The sequence below is a fragment of the Ptychodera flava genome, chromosome 7, assembly GCF_041260155.1.
Source record: "Ptychodera flava strain L36383 chromosome 7, AS_Pfla_20210202, whole genome shotgun sequence".
NCBI lineage: Eukaryota > Metazoa > Hemichordata > Enteropneusta > Ptychoderidae > Ptychodera > Ptychodera flava.
In genome coordinates this window covers 32,016,234-32,035,385 of record NC_091934.1, presented here as the reverse complement: position 1 = coordinate 32,035,385, position 19,152 = coordinate 32,016,234, and the positions used below count along the sequence as shown (strand labels likewise).

Genomic DNA, 19,152 nt, shown 5'->3' with positions numbered 1-19,152 from the left:
TTTTTACACCCATTTTATTCATTTATCTACATGAAGTGAAGGAAAAATTAACCATCCATGTAACTAAAGTATAACCCTGACCTATATACGAACTCACGCACGCGCAACAGGGGTTTGACGCAGCAGTGCATTGTCCTGAACTAAGCGGGGAAATTCCCTGCTGAGTCAGACCTGGACTTGCGCAATACAGTAGCTGGGGACCACTGATGCTGGGACATGTAGAAACTTGTTCTGTCTGACCTAAACACACAACATGTATAAACATGTACGTGAGGGAATTCCATGGGAAATTCCGTGTGAGTCATCACCATCAAACTAGCCTATATAAAGGGACTTTTACCCCCCGTTGTCAGTCAGTCGCGGAGTCTAGCTGATGTGAATTTTTTCCTACTGCATGACTGAGGTCTGAATTTCCGGTAGGTTTTTTTTGAACTCGGAGTTCCTATCGGTGCGAACTTGTTCACCTGATAGATAAAATTTTAGTAATTTCCTCTGAACTTAAAATGTGACGGAAGACCATTACTTCAAATAATATGAGACGTTTCAGATGAATGGTACTGATATCTAAAGTGTTCACTCTTTTATCTCTACGTACAAATGTAGTTCCTAAGTCGTTCTCTATTCTATTCCCACCAACAAAACATTCAATACTCATTTCATTGCGATCTTTATCAATACTTATGATAATATCACAAGTTGTTCTGTTATCTGTTTTCATAGCATAATATCCAACAAATCGTCAAATTCATCTCCAGTAGCTAACTTTACACATCTAATGAGAACTGTACCATGTTGAAGTATTTTCATATTATCAGTCATCTGTTGATTTACAGTCTGTAAAGTGAGAACAGCTGCCTCATCACCGACGCTTTTCAGACCCAGTTTCTTTAAAGTTGTGTCCCAAAATAATCTAACTGGAACTCCGCTAGCTGTATACGAGCAATAATTCTCCCCCTCGTTTATCCACTTCTTAATGTATTATCTGCCTTAATTATTGTATTAAGAGGACTAATTTTAAGATGAATTGGTATACCAAGAAGTGCAATGTATGGATTTGTAGGAGTAAGCCAACTACGAAAATCTAACAATTTATATTTGTTTACATTGCTATCAAAATAAATCACATTCGGAGTTCCTGGTGGTTCAGCAACACCTCCTGCAATTTCACTATCCAATATATCTAAGATGTTACGCGGCACATTATAAGGCATGAATTTCTGACTAGCCGAATCCCATGTCAGAGCAAAAGGAGTAGGATCATTCGAAGCCTTTGTGGCGTCAATTACAGTTTCATCAATGTCTTTAAGTTCGGAAAATTCTACAGCATGTTCGTGGGGTGGCGCCGCGGCATTGGCTAAAACGAAATATTTTTCGCGGTCCTTGTAACGAAGGACGTAATCCTTATTATGATTAGCAGCCATCTTAGTATTATTGTTAACTTTAACATCACTCAGATCTTCAAGCTCAAGATTTTGCATACGAATTGTACCTAGACCGAAGCCACTTGGATCAGACATAATTATGCTATATACAGTGAAAATTAAAATAATACCTTGTAATATACACAACCATGGCTTCAGCTATAGGAATGACAGTTCTCGGTGCTGTATTAAATGCAACGGCATTCACAGGAGGAAATATTATCGGACAAAAGCTTTCTGGGAATGGTGAGGCTCTTATTGAAGAGAAAGTCCGACATGATAAAGCATTAGAAAAATTTGAACATGATCGCAACGTCTGGTCAGAAAAAAGATTACTACAGGCTGACTGGGAAAGAGAAAATCAGGCAAAGGATGCACATGCTGCAGCAGAATTAAGAGATACAGATGCAGAAATCCTGGAAGAAGCAGAAGCGGTGCAAAGCAACTCTACGTCAAGTCCAGCGCAAGCGTTAGCGCAATTCTCAGATTATTATCAACCCAGTCCTGAGCAAAAGAAATATGAGATGATCTATATTGCTGGAGGATTGGTCGTGGGATGGTTTATGTTACACCGGTAGGATCCTTCGGAACGACTACAATAATTCAATACAAAGCTAATTGGCCAGTTATTGAAATCGATCATGTTCCCATCCTGATCTGTTATCCAGATACGCATTGAATTCATGTAATCTCCCCCTTTTCTCAATGGCATAGAAATTGCTCCGTTTTTAAATCGTAAGTAACCTTTTCACTTATTTCTCTCGTATCCCGGATGGGAAGTATTTGTAAACAGTTCGATACTTTCCCCTGTATGTATTCACCCGAACCAAATGAAACATAATTTCCAGTAACATCGACTACATCTGAATGAACTATATATTTAGTGACTGTTAAGAAATCCACTTTCTTCGGACTAATAGTACTTTTTATAACTGGGTTGTCCTCAGGTTTATCTGAAAAACCAACTACGTTGGCAAAGCTACCTGTAGCATTGAAATAAACTTTAACATCTTTAGCCAAAGTTAGAAGAACGTGGTTTGTCGGCAGATGTTTTTCAAAAGTAATTTTTTGCTTCAACCCGATTGCTTTGTTTAACGTATCGATATTGTAGTTACCTGGGCGTATTGATGTAGTCTTCTTTGGTTGGTCACCTTCTTGATATTTTAGTACATTATTTGTCGATGTTATGTTATGCCATGAATTATATAGTCCGCACTCTAGCAGTCTTATCTTCGTAAACTGTGTCGTGTCAATACAAGGGTAAAAATTAACAGTAACAGGTTCACCTGTTTTGCTTTCAATCCAAATGATCATCGTTGTACGTATGTATATATTACTAAGTATAAATGTTCGATGAATATTATTATTATTCCGAAGGTGCCCATTACGAAGTATAAGGTTCAGCAGGAATAATATTTTTCTGTTCAAGGAGATCTTTGGTTGCTACCGCGGCAGCAGTCGCACCGCCTAATTTTGCCAATCGAGTTAAATTTGGTCGACTTGGATCGCCAACCTCTATTTTCAGAAATTTGCTGGAGATCATAAGATATCCCATCGCAAGTCCTGCGATTACAATACCATCGTACATTGTGTTTACAACTGTTTTAGTATCCATGATTGCTGACTAGTATATAAAATAAAAAATAAAAATAAAAAATATGGGGAGTTAATCCATCTCATACAATGTAGAGGAGCTGGAAACCTCCCCCTCCCCCTCCCCCTCCCCCTCCCCTCCCCTCGGAACCCCTGTCGGAACTGTTCCGGAGGGAGCCGCTACGGGCTCTGTTTTTTTCGCTTTCTGGGGAGGATCTTTCCGGAGGGGACAAATATGCCGAGCACGCCCCCAATATAGCCCTAATGCAGTCAATGAAACTCCCACAATTCCTAAAACAAGATAACATTTATTATACCAGCGTGAGCTATCACACTGTTCTTTCATTGTAGGCGGTAGGTCTGCTACCGCATCGCTATCATTCCCCTCCATTGCTTTTAGTTTCTTCTCCTTGTTTTTCCTGTTCCATTCCGCTAATTTCTTGCCCGCAGCAACTCTCCCTGGATGCTTCGGCGGTAACGTCACTTTCTCTATGTTGCGCTGTGGCGTAGGGAAGATCGTCGTTTCCGTTTGCGGTGTGGGGGTCGTCGGCGGGGCTTCTGACGGAGTCGTTTGCTGAGTCGGCGAAGTTGAATCCATTTATTTCAGGTACTATATTAAAACCGATTTTTTTAAAATTTAAATGTTTACCCGTAATTAAACCGGTGGAAATTAGAGCAATCAGGGGCCCCCATGTGTACCCTATCCGTCCTGATAATCGTTTTATTTCACTGTTTAGAATAAAATCCTTTTTAAGATCAGTGGCATAGTTATCTCGATCATCGATTGGAACTACCTGACTAATTGCGCGGGCTCCTAGATCTATGAAACTTTGAGTGATGGTATCACTTATAAGAGAACTGTATTTCGCTTCGTACATTTTGAAGGCTTTATCCACCGTTTCATCTCTCCATTTTTCTACGTCAGCAACTGAAATCTCCTTACCAAAAAATAACTTACTTTGACCACTTGCGATGACACAGAGTATTTTTTCACGTTTCGTCTCTATTATGGATCGATTATTGTCCGACGCTGCGGTTGGCCCTTCGGAACCGTTCCGGTAGGGCGCTGTCGTATTTGCCGCTGCCGATGACTTTATTAAATTCTCCATTGTTTGCAGTATGTTATCTATTCTTAGTAAAAAATAAAAAATTCGTTTAAACCTGAATCCGAAATAAAGTATTAACATAGTCTGGAATGTTAGTACCCCTAACAGAACGATTCCGACAGGGATTCCGGGAAAATTCTCCTCCATTTAAATCTATATGTATATAGAAACACGAATAATGAGTACAGACTTATTCCCAGTTGCTTTTCAATTGAATAAGACGAGCGTACCGACAGTACAGCATGCTGATATTCCTTCCAAACCGAATGGGGGAATAAAACCTATTCTCATGGACTTAGAAATATATGTAACGCCGACAGATAAATTTACTTTTCATCCTCGGGATGTGTTCAAAGATAACGTAATCACTCATCGATCAGCGAAAGAAAGTAATGTCTGGCTGGGCAGCCCGCATATGAAATATTGGGACCAGCAACTGAATTTCGCCGTATGGTGCAGCACTACTGGTTGTGGTATATCATTCGCCCATCTCTTCGGTTCCGAAGGGGGGAAATCCTCCCTCCACAAATACGATCATTCTGCCGTTTCCATGTATATTTTACAATACGTAGGATCCTTCATGAAATGGGCGTTGCACTTCCAGACGACCCCCTCCCCACCTTCAAAGCCAGCGACAATCCGTACAATCTCGTCCAATATGAACTTCTATGTACAGAATTTGGAAATATAAGTCCAACGAAGTCCGACTTTCGTTATCGAAAAGGTCAAAATAAGGGTCTTGGTTATGGATATGAATATTACACTAATCGCGGGCCCGTTAGACAGCCAAAAGCGATATACAACGGTCGGGACTTTTCCTCTCCTCCGACGGAGGCGTTTTCTATACACATACCATTTTTGGAAAGAAAAAACATGTACTGTCCGACAAAGAACGACCGCACTACTATTTCTTCCGAAATGATGGATCGGAGGGACAATATAATAGTTTCATCCCTCTGAAGGGAGACTCGGATTGACAAAGGCCGGTCTCGCTCGCCTCAACGAAAGTCTTGAAGCCTACGTATATTGCATACTCGGCGCACAAGCAAATATTCGCAGTACCATAGTAGGTGATACTGGCAGTGCAGTGCAAGTAAGAAAAGAATTCGGCGTTCTCCTCGAAGATGAAATTCGTAATACAGACAAAGTAATCAGTTATAGGCGATATCAAGACACAATAATGAATACTGGTGTCAAACTTGATATGGCAGTTTCGCCCAATTTACTTCTCTTGCCGTCTGAGATGGTCATTCTTTCGGGCCCGGCAATCTCAGGTTATAATAATGAATTGCAATACGCAACAGAATCTATGTCCTTCGGAGTGAACGGTGATATAAACACGGAAGTTCGAGAAAGTGCTGTACACGAGATGGAAGGAGGAGGGGAGGGGGGAGATCCTGTGAAGTGGCAGGACGAGCCCGGAGAATCACCACCTCACAATGACACGACTCGGATTCCTAAGGCAGCAGCCGTGACCGGCGCAGACCCTATTCACGAATATGGTAAAATTGGTTTGTTATCTTTAGCAATATTCATTACATTTATGTATAGTATATAGATCCGATCCGATGGCAATGTTCGTAACCCCACCATTCAACATGATTATAACTGGACCGACATATTCTGGCAAAACAGAATTTATGTTGGACCTCCTCACCGGTCCGTACTTAAGGAAATTCGAATATGTGATATTCATTTGCCCAACATTCATGAATAATAAAGCGTATAATAGAAGATTCATTTTCACCGATGATAATGTGTTTATATTTCCAGTCGGACTCGATGCAGTGGATGATACATTAACCTACGTGCATAAAGAATGGGCTGGAACGAACACTTTAATAATCCTCGATGACTGCGCCTCGTCCAAAGATATGAAGAAGCGCAGTAACGTTTTAGTCCAACTTGGTTTCAGCGCAAGACATGACGGATTATCTGTCTGGGTTCTGACTCAACAATATACTAGTATTAGTAAACCATTCAGGGAAAACATACAGATGTTAGTACTATTTTACACACCGAACAAGATAGACAACAAAACTATTATAAAAGAATATGGAAAGGAGGTGTCAGAACGGGAAGCCGTGGGCCTAATCAAGCAATTGAAAAGTAGGCCATTCAGTAAACTAGTATTTCGTTTACGGAATCCGTACGACATAAAATTATTCGTATAATATAGCAATTATGGAAGCTGAAGGCTCTACCGATAGGAATCCCGAAGGTTCTACCGAAGGTTCTCTTAGAGAATTATATTACAACCCGAAAAATGGTTTTGGAGGTGTACAAAATTGTATGACGCAGCACGGGCCAGCGGACTCCACGTTACTAAGAAAGAGGTACAGGACTGGTTAAAAACTCAGCTAACTTATAATCTACATAAATCGGTACCTCGTACTCGTGCTACGGGCGGCCGACGCGTTTTTGTAACATCGATAGACTCTCAATGGCAAGCGGATCTCGTGGAATTCCCTCCCCCGTTCGCAAAAGAGAATCGTAACATTCGATACATGCTGACAGTAATCGATGTGCTAAGCAAATATGCATGGGCCAGGCCGATACAGTCAAAACGGCTGATGATACGTTACAGGCGCTACAAGACTGATTAAGAAATCTGGGAGAAGGCCCGACAAACTTCAGACAGATGAGGGGCGGGAATTTACTAATCAGAAAATGCAGGGGTGGCTCCAGGAGGTGGGAATTCACTGGTTTCACACCTACAGTGATAAAAAAGCTAGCGTCGTTGAACGTTTTAATCGGACCCTTAAGACGATGATGTGGAAATACTTTACATATAAACAGACACGTTCCTGGCTCCCCATTCTACCCCACCTTCTTGAGAATTACAATAACACCGTTCACGGAAGTATCAAAATGAAACCCAGGGACGTAACAGAGGAGAACGATTGGCAGGCATTTTATACACTATTCGGTCCTGAGTTGGCAGCCGGGGAGTTAACCCTGAATTCAAGCCGGGAGAACGGGTTCGAATTACAAAATACAAGACCACTTTTAAGAAAGGATATTTACCAATTGGACAGAGGAGATTTTCGTGGTTTCAAAAGTGGTGTATGCAGCTGGCTTGGGAACGCCACCAGTTTACAAAATAAAAGATCTGAATGGAGAGGAAATACTCGGCACTTTCTACTCCGATGAACTTCAGAGTGCCCTTTCGGAACGCGACGAGCTGTACAGAGTAGAACGAATTTTGAAGACGAAAAAAATTAGAGGAAAGAAATATTATCTGATAAAATGGAAAGGTTATCCAGAAAGTTTCAATAGTTGGGAGCCAGAGGAAAATGTTATTAGTACTACGTAAGTACTTCGTAAGTTCCTGTGCTGGTACTTGTCAAGTACTACGTAAGTTCCTGTGCTGGTACTTGTCAAGTACTAACGTAAGTATTTACGAAAGTTATTCAATAAGTACCATGGAAAAAGTCTTAATTTCTTGAAAGCCGAAAGTGTCAGTTTACCACCCCACTTCCACCCCCACCTGGCCAATTATTTATCATGTACTGTCGTAAGTAATGTTCACTTACTGCATCTTTTTCGGCAGTATGTGGATGAGGTGGTATCTCAGTTCCTGAACATATTAAGTTTGCAAGATCTTCAAAACGACTTCTCATGTTACCACAGTCCGTTCTTTCGAGTCCCCCTTGTTCAGCTTTATCGATAAGTTCTGGTTGAAGTATAATGTACACAACTGACATGAGCCATAGACAAGTAACTTCAAAGTCCCCCCTTTCATAATGTCAAGTGCTTGTAGGTCAAACGAAGCATTATAAGCACACACAGATTCACAAGCGTTAAGAAGTTTGTGTAGGTTCTTTAGTGAGACTCGAGGTTGTTCTAGTTGTTCTTGACCAGGTGGGAAGTACGCTTTTTCAAGTTCCTCCTCCTTGAAACCGTCTATTAAAAATCCCTGGCTGCCGCCGCTCCATGCAATTCCAAAGTCAAAAGCTCGTGGATATTCTACTGGCCCGACTGTCTCAGTATCAATTGTTGGATTAAGTATATTCTTGAGAACGAGGGGGGTAAGAGATTGATGAATTACCAAACATGGAAGCCTATAGTCGTGGCAAATTTCTAAGAAAGTCTGTTTGAACTTGTTGTGAATCTCTTCTAGTTCTTCTAAGGCGGTTATTTCATATTGTCTTGCTCGAGTCAACACATTCCGCCTGCAATAATCCCAAGGCATATCTTTGAATATGATAATGAAACTGGGTAAATGGTCAAATGCTCTAGAAACAATCTTTTTTTCTTCCGTTGCCACGGAAACGCCCCGGATTCGAGAAAAAGTCAGATGTTGAATTATGGAAGAGTCACAAATAATGTAGTGTTCTGAAGGGAGCCCAGCCTGATATTGTAAATTAAGAGTATGTTCTATAAACTGATTCTGAAAATCAGCAATCGAAACAACGACACGCCCATTATAAAAGTCGGCAATGTTGCTGGAAAAACTAGTGTCAAATTCTGGCACGTGAGTCACTGTAGCAACTCCCTCTTCTTTCAAATTTACTGCATCGTAACTCTTACCACTTCCAGTTGGTCCATTTATGAATATGTATGACATTTTAGGATACTATATCATAGAAAAAAATTTTTTAAAATTTTTTTATTAAGATATATACGATAAGACAATGACAATCCTTTCTATTTCAACTGCAATAAAAATACTTGAAACCGGAGAAAACATCAAAATTGATGATGGAGGCAAATTAGTATTTGGTGAATATGTAGATCCTTTCATATACGTAGACAGTGAGCTAGAAGTAGTTTTCAACATCGGACCTAAATATGGTTCTAAAGATCCAGCTACATGTGATGGGGTGTGTGTCCGTTGGCAACCGAGTCTTCAAAAGTTTACTGATTTAATAATATTCCGTACCCTAGGTGAAAGTTTCGATGCAAGCACTGCTAAAAGTTATGCTGCAAGTTTGGCCGCTAACTCCAAGAATACTACCGGATTTTACAATCCATCTAAAGTGTATCAGAAGCGAGGGAGCGGGGCGCAGCCAGTTGCGTATTTTAAATTTCAGTTTAAAAGAGGGAGAAATCACGATTTCGCTACATGTATTGATATGGTTCAAGAAATTGACTGTGCTTTTAAAACAGTGAGCCCATTGCCAGTCCGAGAAAATCCTGCTATTGTACCTCGTAATATCCGGAAAGGTAGTAAGATAGAATTCTTAGCATTTAAACCGCGCTTAAGTAAGCGTGGCCTTTCTTTCACTGTTGAGAGGTTATTTTGTGCTGCGCCTAATAAACCAGAAATTCAAGATGTGGAAGAACTAGTCGACTTAGAAAGATTAGGTGAGATATATAAACAAATAAATGCTGACAAAAATATTATAGTGGATTTTGATGACCTATCATAGAATAATTATTTTTCATTTTAAAAATTTTAGGATAGTATATATCATAAAGATTATTATGGCCAGTCAATTACATACAGCATTCAAGGGAGCAGTTTTACAAAAAAAATTTCCTGAAGTCAAGCGAGTCAAGGATATCGGGGAGCTGGTGGATATTGAAGGTATGGTCAAAGAAAGCCATTCGGAACGAAAGATGTACTCTGTTTATACCGAAATGGAAGTCAAATTATCGGATCCGAAAACTGGTAATACACAACCGCGTACATTGTATGTTAAATTAAAAGATACATACACAAAAGATGTAAGAGGGGCGGATGTGGGGCAACAATTAATAGATCGCTACGACCTTATGCTTGATACAATTGAAAATGTTGAGGGTTCTGGTCTCGTTCTCGAGGAGATACTTAATTTTGAAGTAATTCTAGTAGAAGTTTTACTCGGGGCTGGAACGCGTTCCGAAGGGGAACGGATTCAACTTCCCGGATGGTTAAAAAATAAGCATTGTGTTAGCGATCTGGTGCTACCTTCGGGCAGCGAGAACTGTTTTCAATACGCCATCGTAGCAAGTTTAAAGTTGACCGACCCCGAGTTTCGTGAAAAGAAATGTGGTCAGGTAAGGAGAAAATGGAATACGTACGCCCCATTTATGGCTGACTACTGTTGGGAAGGTATTCCCTTTCCTACGCCCGCCGATCTGACTGTATTCAGGCGCTTCGAGCAGCAAAATCCGAGCACGAAACTTCAAGTGTTTCAGATCCACGAGTCCGATCCCGCCCCGTCAGACATAACTGTGTTATATAGTGGAACCCCTGACGGAACCGTTCCGTTAGGGGAAGGTGGAACGGATCAAATAGCCAATATATTACTGATAGTTGGTGAAGAGGGAGGATCCCGGGGTCACTTCGTGCCAATTACTGCGTTAAATCGCCTTCGTAATTCTCGTACTAATCGAAAGAATGAGCGCAGACGGAAGTGTATTTGTATGGTTTGTAAGCGAGGTTTTAAGTCAACAGAAGAATTAGAAATACATCAGGTGTACTGTGGAACAGACACTGCCCAGCCAGGTTTTCCTAAGGAAGTATGTCAATTCGAAGGACATCGGAAGAAGGTTCCTTCTCCCTACGTCGTCTATGCAGATACTGAGGCAATTATTGAGAAGGGGACCGGCCGACACATTCCAATTTGTCTTTCGTATGTTATGGTGGAACGGGGGTGGGGAGGATCGAATCCTTCGGAACGGCGGCCCACTGTTTATGGTAAAAGAACATTCACAGGTCTCTCCTGTGTTACAGAATTTCTAAAGGATATGAAAGAACGGGCCGAGTATTATTCGAAATCGTATTATTGGAAAATAATACCGATGAGGGATCCTTCTAATTACAACGATCCAGTCTGTATTGCATGTGGAGAGCCGGCAGGATACCGAGTAGTGAAGGAGGAGGCGACCTTCTATTGCGAAGGATGCCGGCCGTCGAGAACCATTCCTATCTACTTTCACAACCTCAAGGGATACGATGGTTCTTTTATTTTGAAAGAATTACATGAAATAGATGGAGGGGGACAAGAGCCAAATATAATAGCTAAGACGAGCAATGGTGGAATTATGGGCCTCTCGAAAACATTTATTTTTAGTGCCTCAATTGTTGTTGATGGGAAGAGGGAGATAAAGAGACGTTTATTTTCTATAAAGTTTATGGACAGTGCTCAGCTGATGATGGGGTCATTGGCGAAGTTGGCAAAAACTGTGCCGGAGGATGGGTGGACGGCGGCGCCACTTTCGTACCCGGACATTCAAAGGGCAAAAGGTTTCTTCCCCTACGAATATTTAGACTCGGTTGACAGACTGGGAGAGGGGGAGCTCCCGGAGAGGGGGGAATTTTATAGCGAATTGACGGAAGAGGGGATTTCAGAGTCTGATTACGAACATGCTTTGCGAGTATGGGACGAAGTTGAATGTAAGACGATTCGTGATTATATGGAATTCTATTGCGAGACTGACGTTCTCCTTCTTGCGAATATATTCGAAAATTTCCGTGACACATGTTTAGAAGCATATAAGTTAGATCCGGCCCATTACATGTCAGCGCCCGGCTTGACATGGGATGCTATGTTACTTTACACAGGTAATAAATTTGGGCTCATTCAAGATGCTGAGCAGATGAATTTCGTACAGAGGGGAATTCGAGGCGGTATCAGCCAGTGTAATATTCATTATTTACAGACAAATCATCCTGCTTACGGGAATTACGATCCGGAGAAACCGGTGACCGAAATAAAATATCTCGATGCAAACAATCTCTACGGCTGGGCAATGAGTCAACCAATGCCTACGGGCGGACTTCATTGGATGACGATGGAAGAGTGGGAGGAATGGGGAGCTGGTTCCGGAGGGTGGGGACCTGGTTCCACCTTTCCTCCAAGTTTTCTAGAAGTAGACTTAGAATATCCAGCCGAATTACATGAAGAACACAGCGATTTGCCATTAGCGCCGCATCACTATGAATTTCCGAGGCAGGGCGGTCGACTGATTACAAGTGTGATGGATAGAGAGAGATAGTCTTACACTACAAGTTGCTGGAATTCTATCTTCGGATGGGAATGAGATTGAAAAAGATTTATCGGGTGCTTGCTTTCGATGAGAGGGCATGTCTCGCGAATATATTGACTTTAACACTAAAATGAGGACAAGGGGAGGACAGATTTTGAAAAGAATTTCTATAAGCTGATGAATAATGCAATGTTCGGTAAGACAATAGAAGATGTTCGAAAGTACAGAGACTTTAAATTTGTTTCGGACTGGAACGGCACGGATAGTGGACGTAAAAAGATTCAGAAGTATAATCCAAAGATGAAACATATAACTTTCATAACTTCCGAAGAGGATGGCGATTCCTGCGACAGTGCCCTACTGGAACTGAAAACAGATGAGCATAAATATGTAAAACCAGTTTTCATCGGCGCCGCAGTACTGGAACTTTCTAAGCTGCTTATGTATGAGACGCATTACAATTACTTTCTAGCACGGTTCCCTGGAATACGATTAGCCTACATGGATACTGACAGTTTTGTTTACAGTGTGCCGATCCCGGACCCGGACGTAACTTTCAATGATATAGTCCGAGAAGATGTTGAAAGAATGGTGAGAAGTCTATATATGATACTAGTGGGATGAGTGGGGACAACTTTCCGAAGATTAATAAAAAAGTGATAGGTAAATTTAAAGATGAGTTGAATGGTGAACCTATTCTTGATTTTGTCGGCATACGCTCGAAAGTGTATGCTTTTCGAACTCCCGTTTCCGAGACGAAAAAAAATAAAGGGGTGAAAGATGTTTGTGTTAGAAAACATTTGAACTTTGAAGATTATAAAGATCTGTTTGAAACTGGGAAGAAGCCGGAGCCGGCACAATTTGTACAGTTTGTACGGAAAAAGGCTGGAGAAATCCGTAGTGAAAAGCGTAGTAAAATTATGATGGCGCCAAATGATATCAAACGTGTGCAGCTATACAATCCAGACACGGGCGAATGGCTGGCAGAAACATGGCCGATAGGAATGACGGGTCATGGTTAATATTGTAAAGACTTTAATCTACTATTTTCAATAGAGACCAGGGCATCGCTAATAACATAAACGTGGGCAAATATATTATCATTGTGAGCGTCATCGCCACCCCACGCGGTATCTTTCTTCAGGATCTCAAGTTGAATTCCGTCCTTTGTGTTCATTACTTTTAAACCATTTCCATGAAACTCAATATCTTTAAAGCTACGCAGATCGATAAACAGACAAAATTTATTCTTCAAATAATCGACCTCATCTATATCAATTTCACACCAATCTTTATCTTCAGCAAAATACCGTCGCACCTCTCGCCAAAATTGTCTTGGCAACATCTTCTGAGCGTACACTTTATTTGCAATGCCTTCGATTGATACAGACACAGATTCAATGGATGGGTTAAAGAAAAGTTCACTGTTCAGTTCTGCCTGATTCTGATTTTTAGTGAAGAGTATAGCAATACCTCTAATGCTACGTCGTGGTACATTTATATTTTCATTGATAACCGTGTCCGATTCTTTGAATGGGATTGTTCTAAAATAATGTATATGCTCGTAAAGGTAACTTTTTCCACCGTTGTAATAACCAGCAGTTGACCTCGCGAGATCGAGGTCAGAAATTGTCTCGTATTCCATTTGAATGTTTTTTAATTTATAATTGGTTGTAACAACCTGATTACTGACAAGTAATTGGGGGGCGGGTGCCAACGTAATTTCCCATTCAATATGACTCCCTAACGCTTTTGGATATGCAACTCCATGACCTGTCACGAGGGGATGAGTGAGACGAATAGCATATTTTGTTCTATATGTTTGAGAAGTAAAATATCGCCCAAAACGGTAGTGTCTGCATCTTTCGCAACACTTCTCAATTTTCTTAGATTTTCGTTCTGAATTCCGTACAGTGTCATGTTCGTTCTCTCCTTTTTATGTTTGAAGAGATCACGATAGCATTCAATAAAGTTATATTACTCAAATCGGAAAGTGTCTGACCCTCAAATGTGAGTTTCATACGCTCCACCAAATTTTTTGCAACATTTTGTACTACTCGGTTATATTCATCTCCCATTACTTCGAGATCAAAAACCAGGTCGAAAGTATCTGAACTAAGAGTACTCCGCTTTCTAACTTCGGACATCGTATGATAAGTGTCTGGCCTGGATCTGCCTCACTTGGATTATGAGCAATCACGTGATGAGTTCTTTCTGACTTTGTTCCATTCGGTATTCGGTTGGTGAAAGTCGGTGATAATGTTCTATCGTACCCCATTTTTCGTGTAATGTATATAGTAGAAGAAAAAAAGAAATTACATGTTATAAAGAAAATTAATCACATCTTAAGTTTCACTTCGTGTATATAATAACTTAGAAGAAAAAATCACATCTTTACATAAATATTTCCGTCTGCCTGAAAGATAAATCGATTGCCTGTGTCGCGAATCAATCGAAGGACCCAATATTCTTGGAGATGTTGGACTTCCATTTCATCATTGTCAATCTCCTGAAAGACGTTTATGAATTCTAGTCGCTTAAAGAAGTTAGTCTTTTGACATTCCTTCACGAAAGCTAATATGTTATGATACAGATTATCATCTTTGAGTCGGACACCTGGATTTGCTCGAAGGATATGTCGATTTACCCGCCGAAGTTTGCACCATTCCAATTCGACAGAGAAACCAAACAGGTCTTTATTTTTAGAAAGAAACTTTGCAATATTCTTTTCACCAAACATGCCGATTCCGTAGGGGGGGTGTGATATATTAATACATAATTTTATTTATAATGACTAATGTTAATCCAGTTAAAAATATCCATAGCTGTTCTCCGACAAATCCGACCACCGATCCTGCTGTTTTTAATAGAAAACTGACAAGGGAGCCGATTAAACCTGGTATTGCAGCAGCACTTTTTGCGGCCAAGGTTTTTAACCATTCGCCAAATTGCTTTACAATTTCTTTCGCTTTTGTATATACTTTGGGCGGACCTGAACCTCCTGCGTTTGCTCCAGTTCCTGCTCCCGCTCCTCCTCCTCCTCCTCTAGTCACAGCCAGGGCAATTGTTGATATTGTCATTCCAAGGGCAGTCAGTATTGCAGCGATTGTTATACCATTTCGTTTAAATAACTCTGTCAGCTTCAGTCTCAGTGATAATTCTGGATCGGAAATTACATCACGAAGAGACCTAGTCGACGCCAGTCTTTCACGTGCCCCACTGATCATATCATGTTGTACTTCAATTCGATTATTAATTTTAGCTAGTCTTGTTCTGAGTTCAGGTGTAAGTTCTGTCTGCTCTGACATAATTTTATCTCTTTCACTGTAAAGCTCATCAAGACGCATATTTGCCATCTTTAATTCATCAACAAAAGCTCTATATTCGGGGTTTAGATTGTTCCATTGTTCGATTTTATTTTCAAAAGCTTGTATTTTATCTGCATTACCAGAAGCATCTTGCCGTAAGAATGTCAGTTCATCTTTGTATACACCCATGTCTTCTGGCGTCATCTTCTCAGCCGGTATTTTATCTTTTCTCACATCTTCAGAATGCAATTCACGTTTCACATATTCGGGCTCTGCGCTTGAGTGGTCTTCGAATACTTCTCTCACAAATTCATGTCCTCCTTCTATTCCCTTTAATGTGGACAGCTTATAAAATCCACTCTCTATCTTTAGACAGCTTGAGGTTTTTATAATACAGCTTTCCATCCCTAATCTCAGATTCCGTAGCCAATATATTTAGTGCATCCGGATCAGTAATTTTATTATAGTCTAAGAATTGTCTAACCTTATATATTTTGCTTCCTACTCTAAGTTCATCCAAACGACCCACCTGCGGGCTATCGCGTGAGCCAGCCTGGAAAGGATCGGCTTCTGCAAGGGCATTATCATCATAGGAAAAAGTTGTTTCATCAGTAGCATCATCGTCATTAAAATTTGCATCATCGAAATCCTGGAGTGGTATATCTTCTCCTCCTTCTGCCATATTGTCTTTCTATATTACTACAATTATTTTTTATCATCCCTTACATATACAGTAAAAATGCACATCTCAGTTGTTGAAAGCGTTGAACAATTGGCCGACTATATTGAAAGAACAAGTGCTGCATATCGACGAAGTTATAAATTAATGGGTCGAATTGATATGGCTCTCAATATTACTAAGGGAATTCTTGTAAGTTCTGCTGTCATAGCAGCAATTCCGACAGTTCCAGTTCTTTTAGCTTTAACTCCTATACCAGGTGTTATTATTGATGTGATACAAGGAAAAACAGGAGTATCAAAAAGAAGAGAGAAGTATAAACATTATTACGTTCAATATAAACAGCTGCTTACACAAATACAAGAAAAAGGTGCAACAACAGAGGCTCCGGGGTCAGAACTTATTCAGGACATATTTCATCAGGCGCTAGAAATTCAAAAACAAGAAGGATTTAGTCCGCCGCTGGAGCGATATCTACGATATTATGGATTGAATGGATATGAAAGTTAGTTAACTTCGTGTTCAACATCAGCTAGACTCCGCGACTGACTGACAACGGGGGGTAAAAGTCCCTTTATATAGGCTAGTTTGATGGTGATGACTCACACGGAATTTCCCATGGAATTCCCTCACGTACATGTTTATACATGTTGTGTGTTTAGGTCAGACAGAACAAGTTTCTACATGTCCCAGCATCAGTGGTCCCCAGCTACTGTATTGCGCAAGTCCAGGTCTGACTCAGCAGGGAATTTCCCCGCTTAGTTCAGGACAATGCACTGCTGCGTCAAACCCCTGTTGCGCGTGCGTGAGTTCGTATATAGGTCAGGGTTATACTTTAGTTACATGGATGGTTAATTTTTCCTTCGCTTCATGTAGATAAATGAATAAAATGGGTGTAAAAATTCTTATTTATCACAGTTGACCACCTTTATTTTACTACTGAGGTATTTAAAACAAACCTGGATTAAACTGTATGATCATCACTCTATACTTCCAAGAGGATATCAATCTTTCAATTGTTGCCATGCTAAAACCGGTCAAATTTCTTCAAATTTCTTCAATTTCAGTCTGAAGGCCTGACGTCTACCTTCTTTAGTGAAAACGCATGATATGATCAAGAGAAAATCTTGCGCAATTTTCAATGTGCGCCTGAGGTATCCATATTGTGCATACCCGACACTATATTACATTTCAAAAAACACTCTTTCCTTGTCCATCATGTGTTTCCAAAGTGTCATTCCAAAAGGTGAATCATCATTAACATGTACACCTTTGGGTGGATATTGTATCAGAGCTCTGCAGGAAAGAAGAAAACCAAAGGCAAACAAAGGAAAAGCAAGAAAACAAATAACGTAACTGTTGAATCAAGAGCCTTAAAGGTTACTGCTCGGTTTTCTAAAGTTCACTTAACCTACCTACTTAGTCTCTGGCAGCCACCAGATATATCTGCTCCGTCGACGAAGGCAACAACAATATGTCTTATTGCCAACACCGTGCGCGTATGCGCGTCGTCACGACTTCAAACCAGGGGCGCTTTCGATTTGCGCGATCATGGCTGTGATATATGTGACATCATGAACGATATCGAGGCTGTGGAACAAAACTGGCTATCACGATCCTCTTGTTTTCAGCTGACTTGGCTGCCCTCAGTGTTGATGCATTTCCACATAGCCGGAGCGTACGTAGCGACTTCTAGCTAAGGTACTCCGATTTTATAGTTTATTGGTGCATGTTTTCATCAGATGTACGTTAATATGCATTCGCTCTCCGATACTCGAGAGTCCGCCTGTTGTGTTCTGAACAAGTATAGCAAACAAAAATATTTTTCAATTTCTTTGTAAATCAAGGTATACTGTGCATAATATAGCAGAACCGATTAAACTAACATCTAGTGACTTAGGCCTATATTAATTCGCTTGAAAAGATTGCTGTACAAATCAAATTTTATTCTCTGGAACTTTAAAAGTTCACTGAAAAAAACTAGGAAAACGATGCCAAATATATCCTCAATGGAGATTTTACTAATTTTAATGCTCCAAATTTTAGAGATGACCTTAAGCTTCCATTTTTATTCAAATGTCGTTGTAAATCCAAGTATATTATGTTTAATAGCAGAGGCGACTAAACCAGCATCTTGCGACAGAATTCGCTTAACAACATTGCTTTAAAAATCAAATTTTACTGTCTGAAACTTTTAAATAACCGTCGTTTCTGCTTTCAGCACCGGCATCTGTGTAGTGTTGCAATGTTGTCCGCCATGTTAAAACACACCAATCACGCCCTGGGGCATGATTGCTGTGATTATCAATCATGATTGTTATTGGGCGTATTCGAACTCACGATCACGATCATTATTGGCCAATCACGATCATGATCGTGTTAATCGAACGCGCCCCTAGTCATACACAGAGGGCGCTGTGAGCGACAAACTCTTTCTGTGTACTTGATGGCGGGGGCCGTGGACAGAGATTTTGAGAGAAAAATCATAGGATTAGATATAGAGACAACAACCTACATAAGCATATCGGGAGGACTGGAAACATTTCGAAGATGTTGCAACTATTGTCGTTGGAAATGTGTCATTCAAAGCAGAGAAACAATTGAAAATAGCGCACTGTAATTGCTGTTCAAACCATGGTCACGGCCGGCCTCATTTGATCATGCACCTACCTGAATAAGCTGATCCGACGAATTGTTTCATCAAAACTTTTCTGTGCATCACATATAAATTCATCGAAAATGTTCTCAACGTCCATACTTGAGAAACACTGGCGGTACGTAAGATTCGATGGGTCTCTGCTTTGTCGTAGCAGAATTAACTTCACAAAGTCATTGAGTTGTTTCGGGATCATCTCAGGAGTCAAGACATATGGTTGCAGAAGATCTTTATCATGGTGTTATTATAGCATGCTAATGAACTTTCGACTACTTAAAGTTTATGTAGTGGGCCGTTTAAAGCTAGCAAAGCTTCTTGGCATGATCGACAAAATCCTAAGTCTTCATACATCGAATAAATTTAAGAAATTAAGATTCCTTAGACGGAATGTTCCAAATGCAACACAGAATCTTCTGACAGAATTTCTTCGTCAAAACATTCTACTATAAGTTTAGAAGAGGGAAAAAAG

The 19,152-nt window shown here is 40.4% G+C and overlaps 1 protein-coding gene across 3 annotated transcripts in view; it reads right to left on the bottom strand.

Moving 5' to 3' along the window:
• LOC139137291 (orexin receptor type 2-like) overlaps window positions 1-17,583 on the bottom strand; it is a 67,105-nt gene extending 49,522 nt beyond the window's left edge. The window contains exons 1-2 of one of the 3 annotated variants that reach the window (XM_070705300.1): window positions 17,443-17,583; window positions 16,987-17,095 (exon numbers count right to left, since the gene is read on the bottom strand). In XM_070705300.1, coding sequence (XP_070561401.1) covers window positions 16,987-17,053 — 67 coding nt within the window. In that variant the 5' untranslated portion in view covers window positions 17,054-17,095; window positions 17,443-17,583. The remainder of the gene's footprint in view (window positions 1-16,986; window positions 17,096-17,442) is intronic. The other 2 variants (XM_070705301.1, XM_070705302.1) reach the window with 2 other exon arrangements.
• Window positions 17,584-19,152: the final 1,569 nt, after the last annotated feature.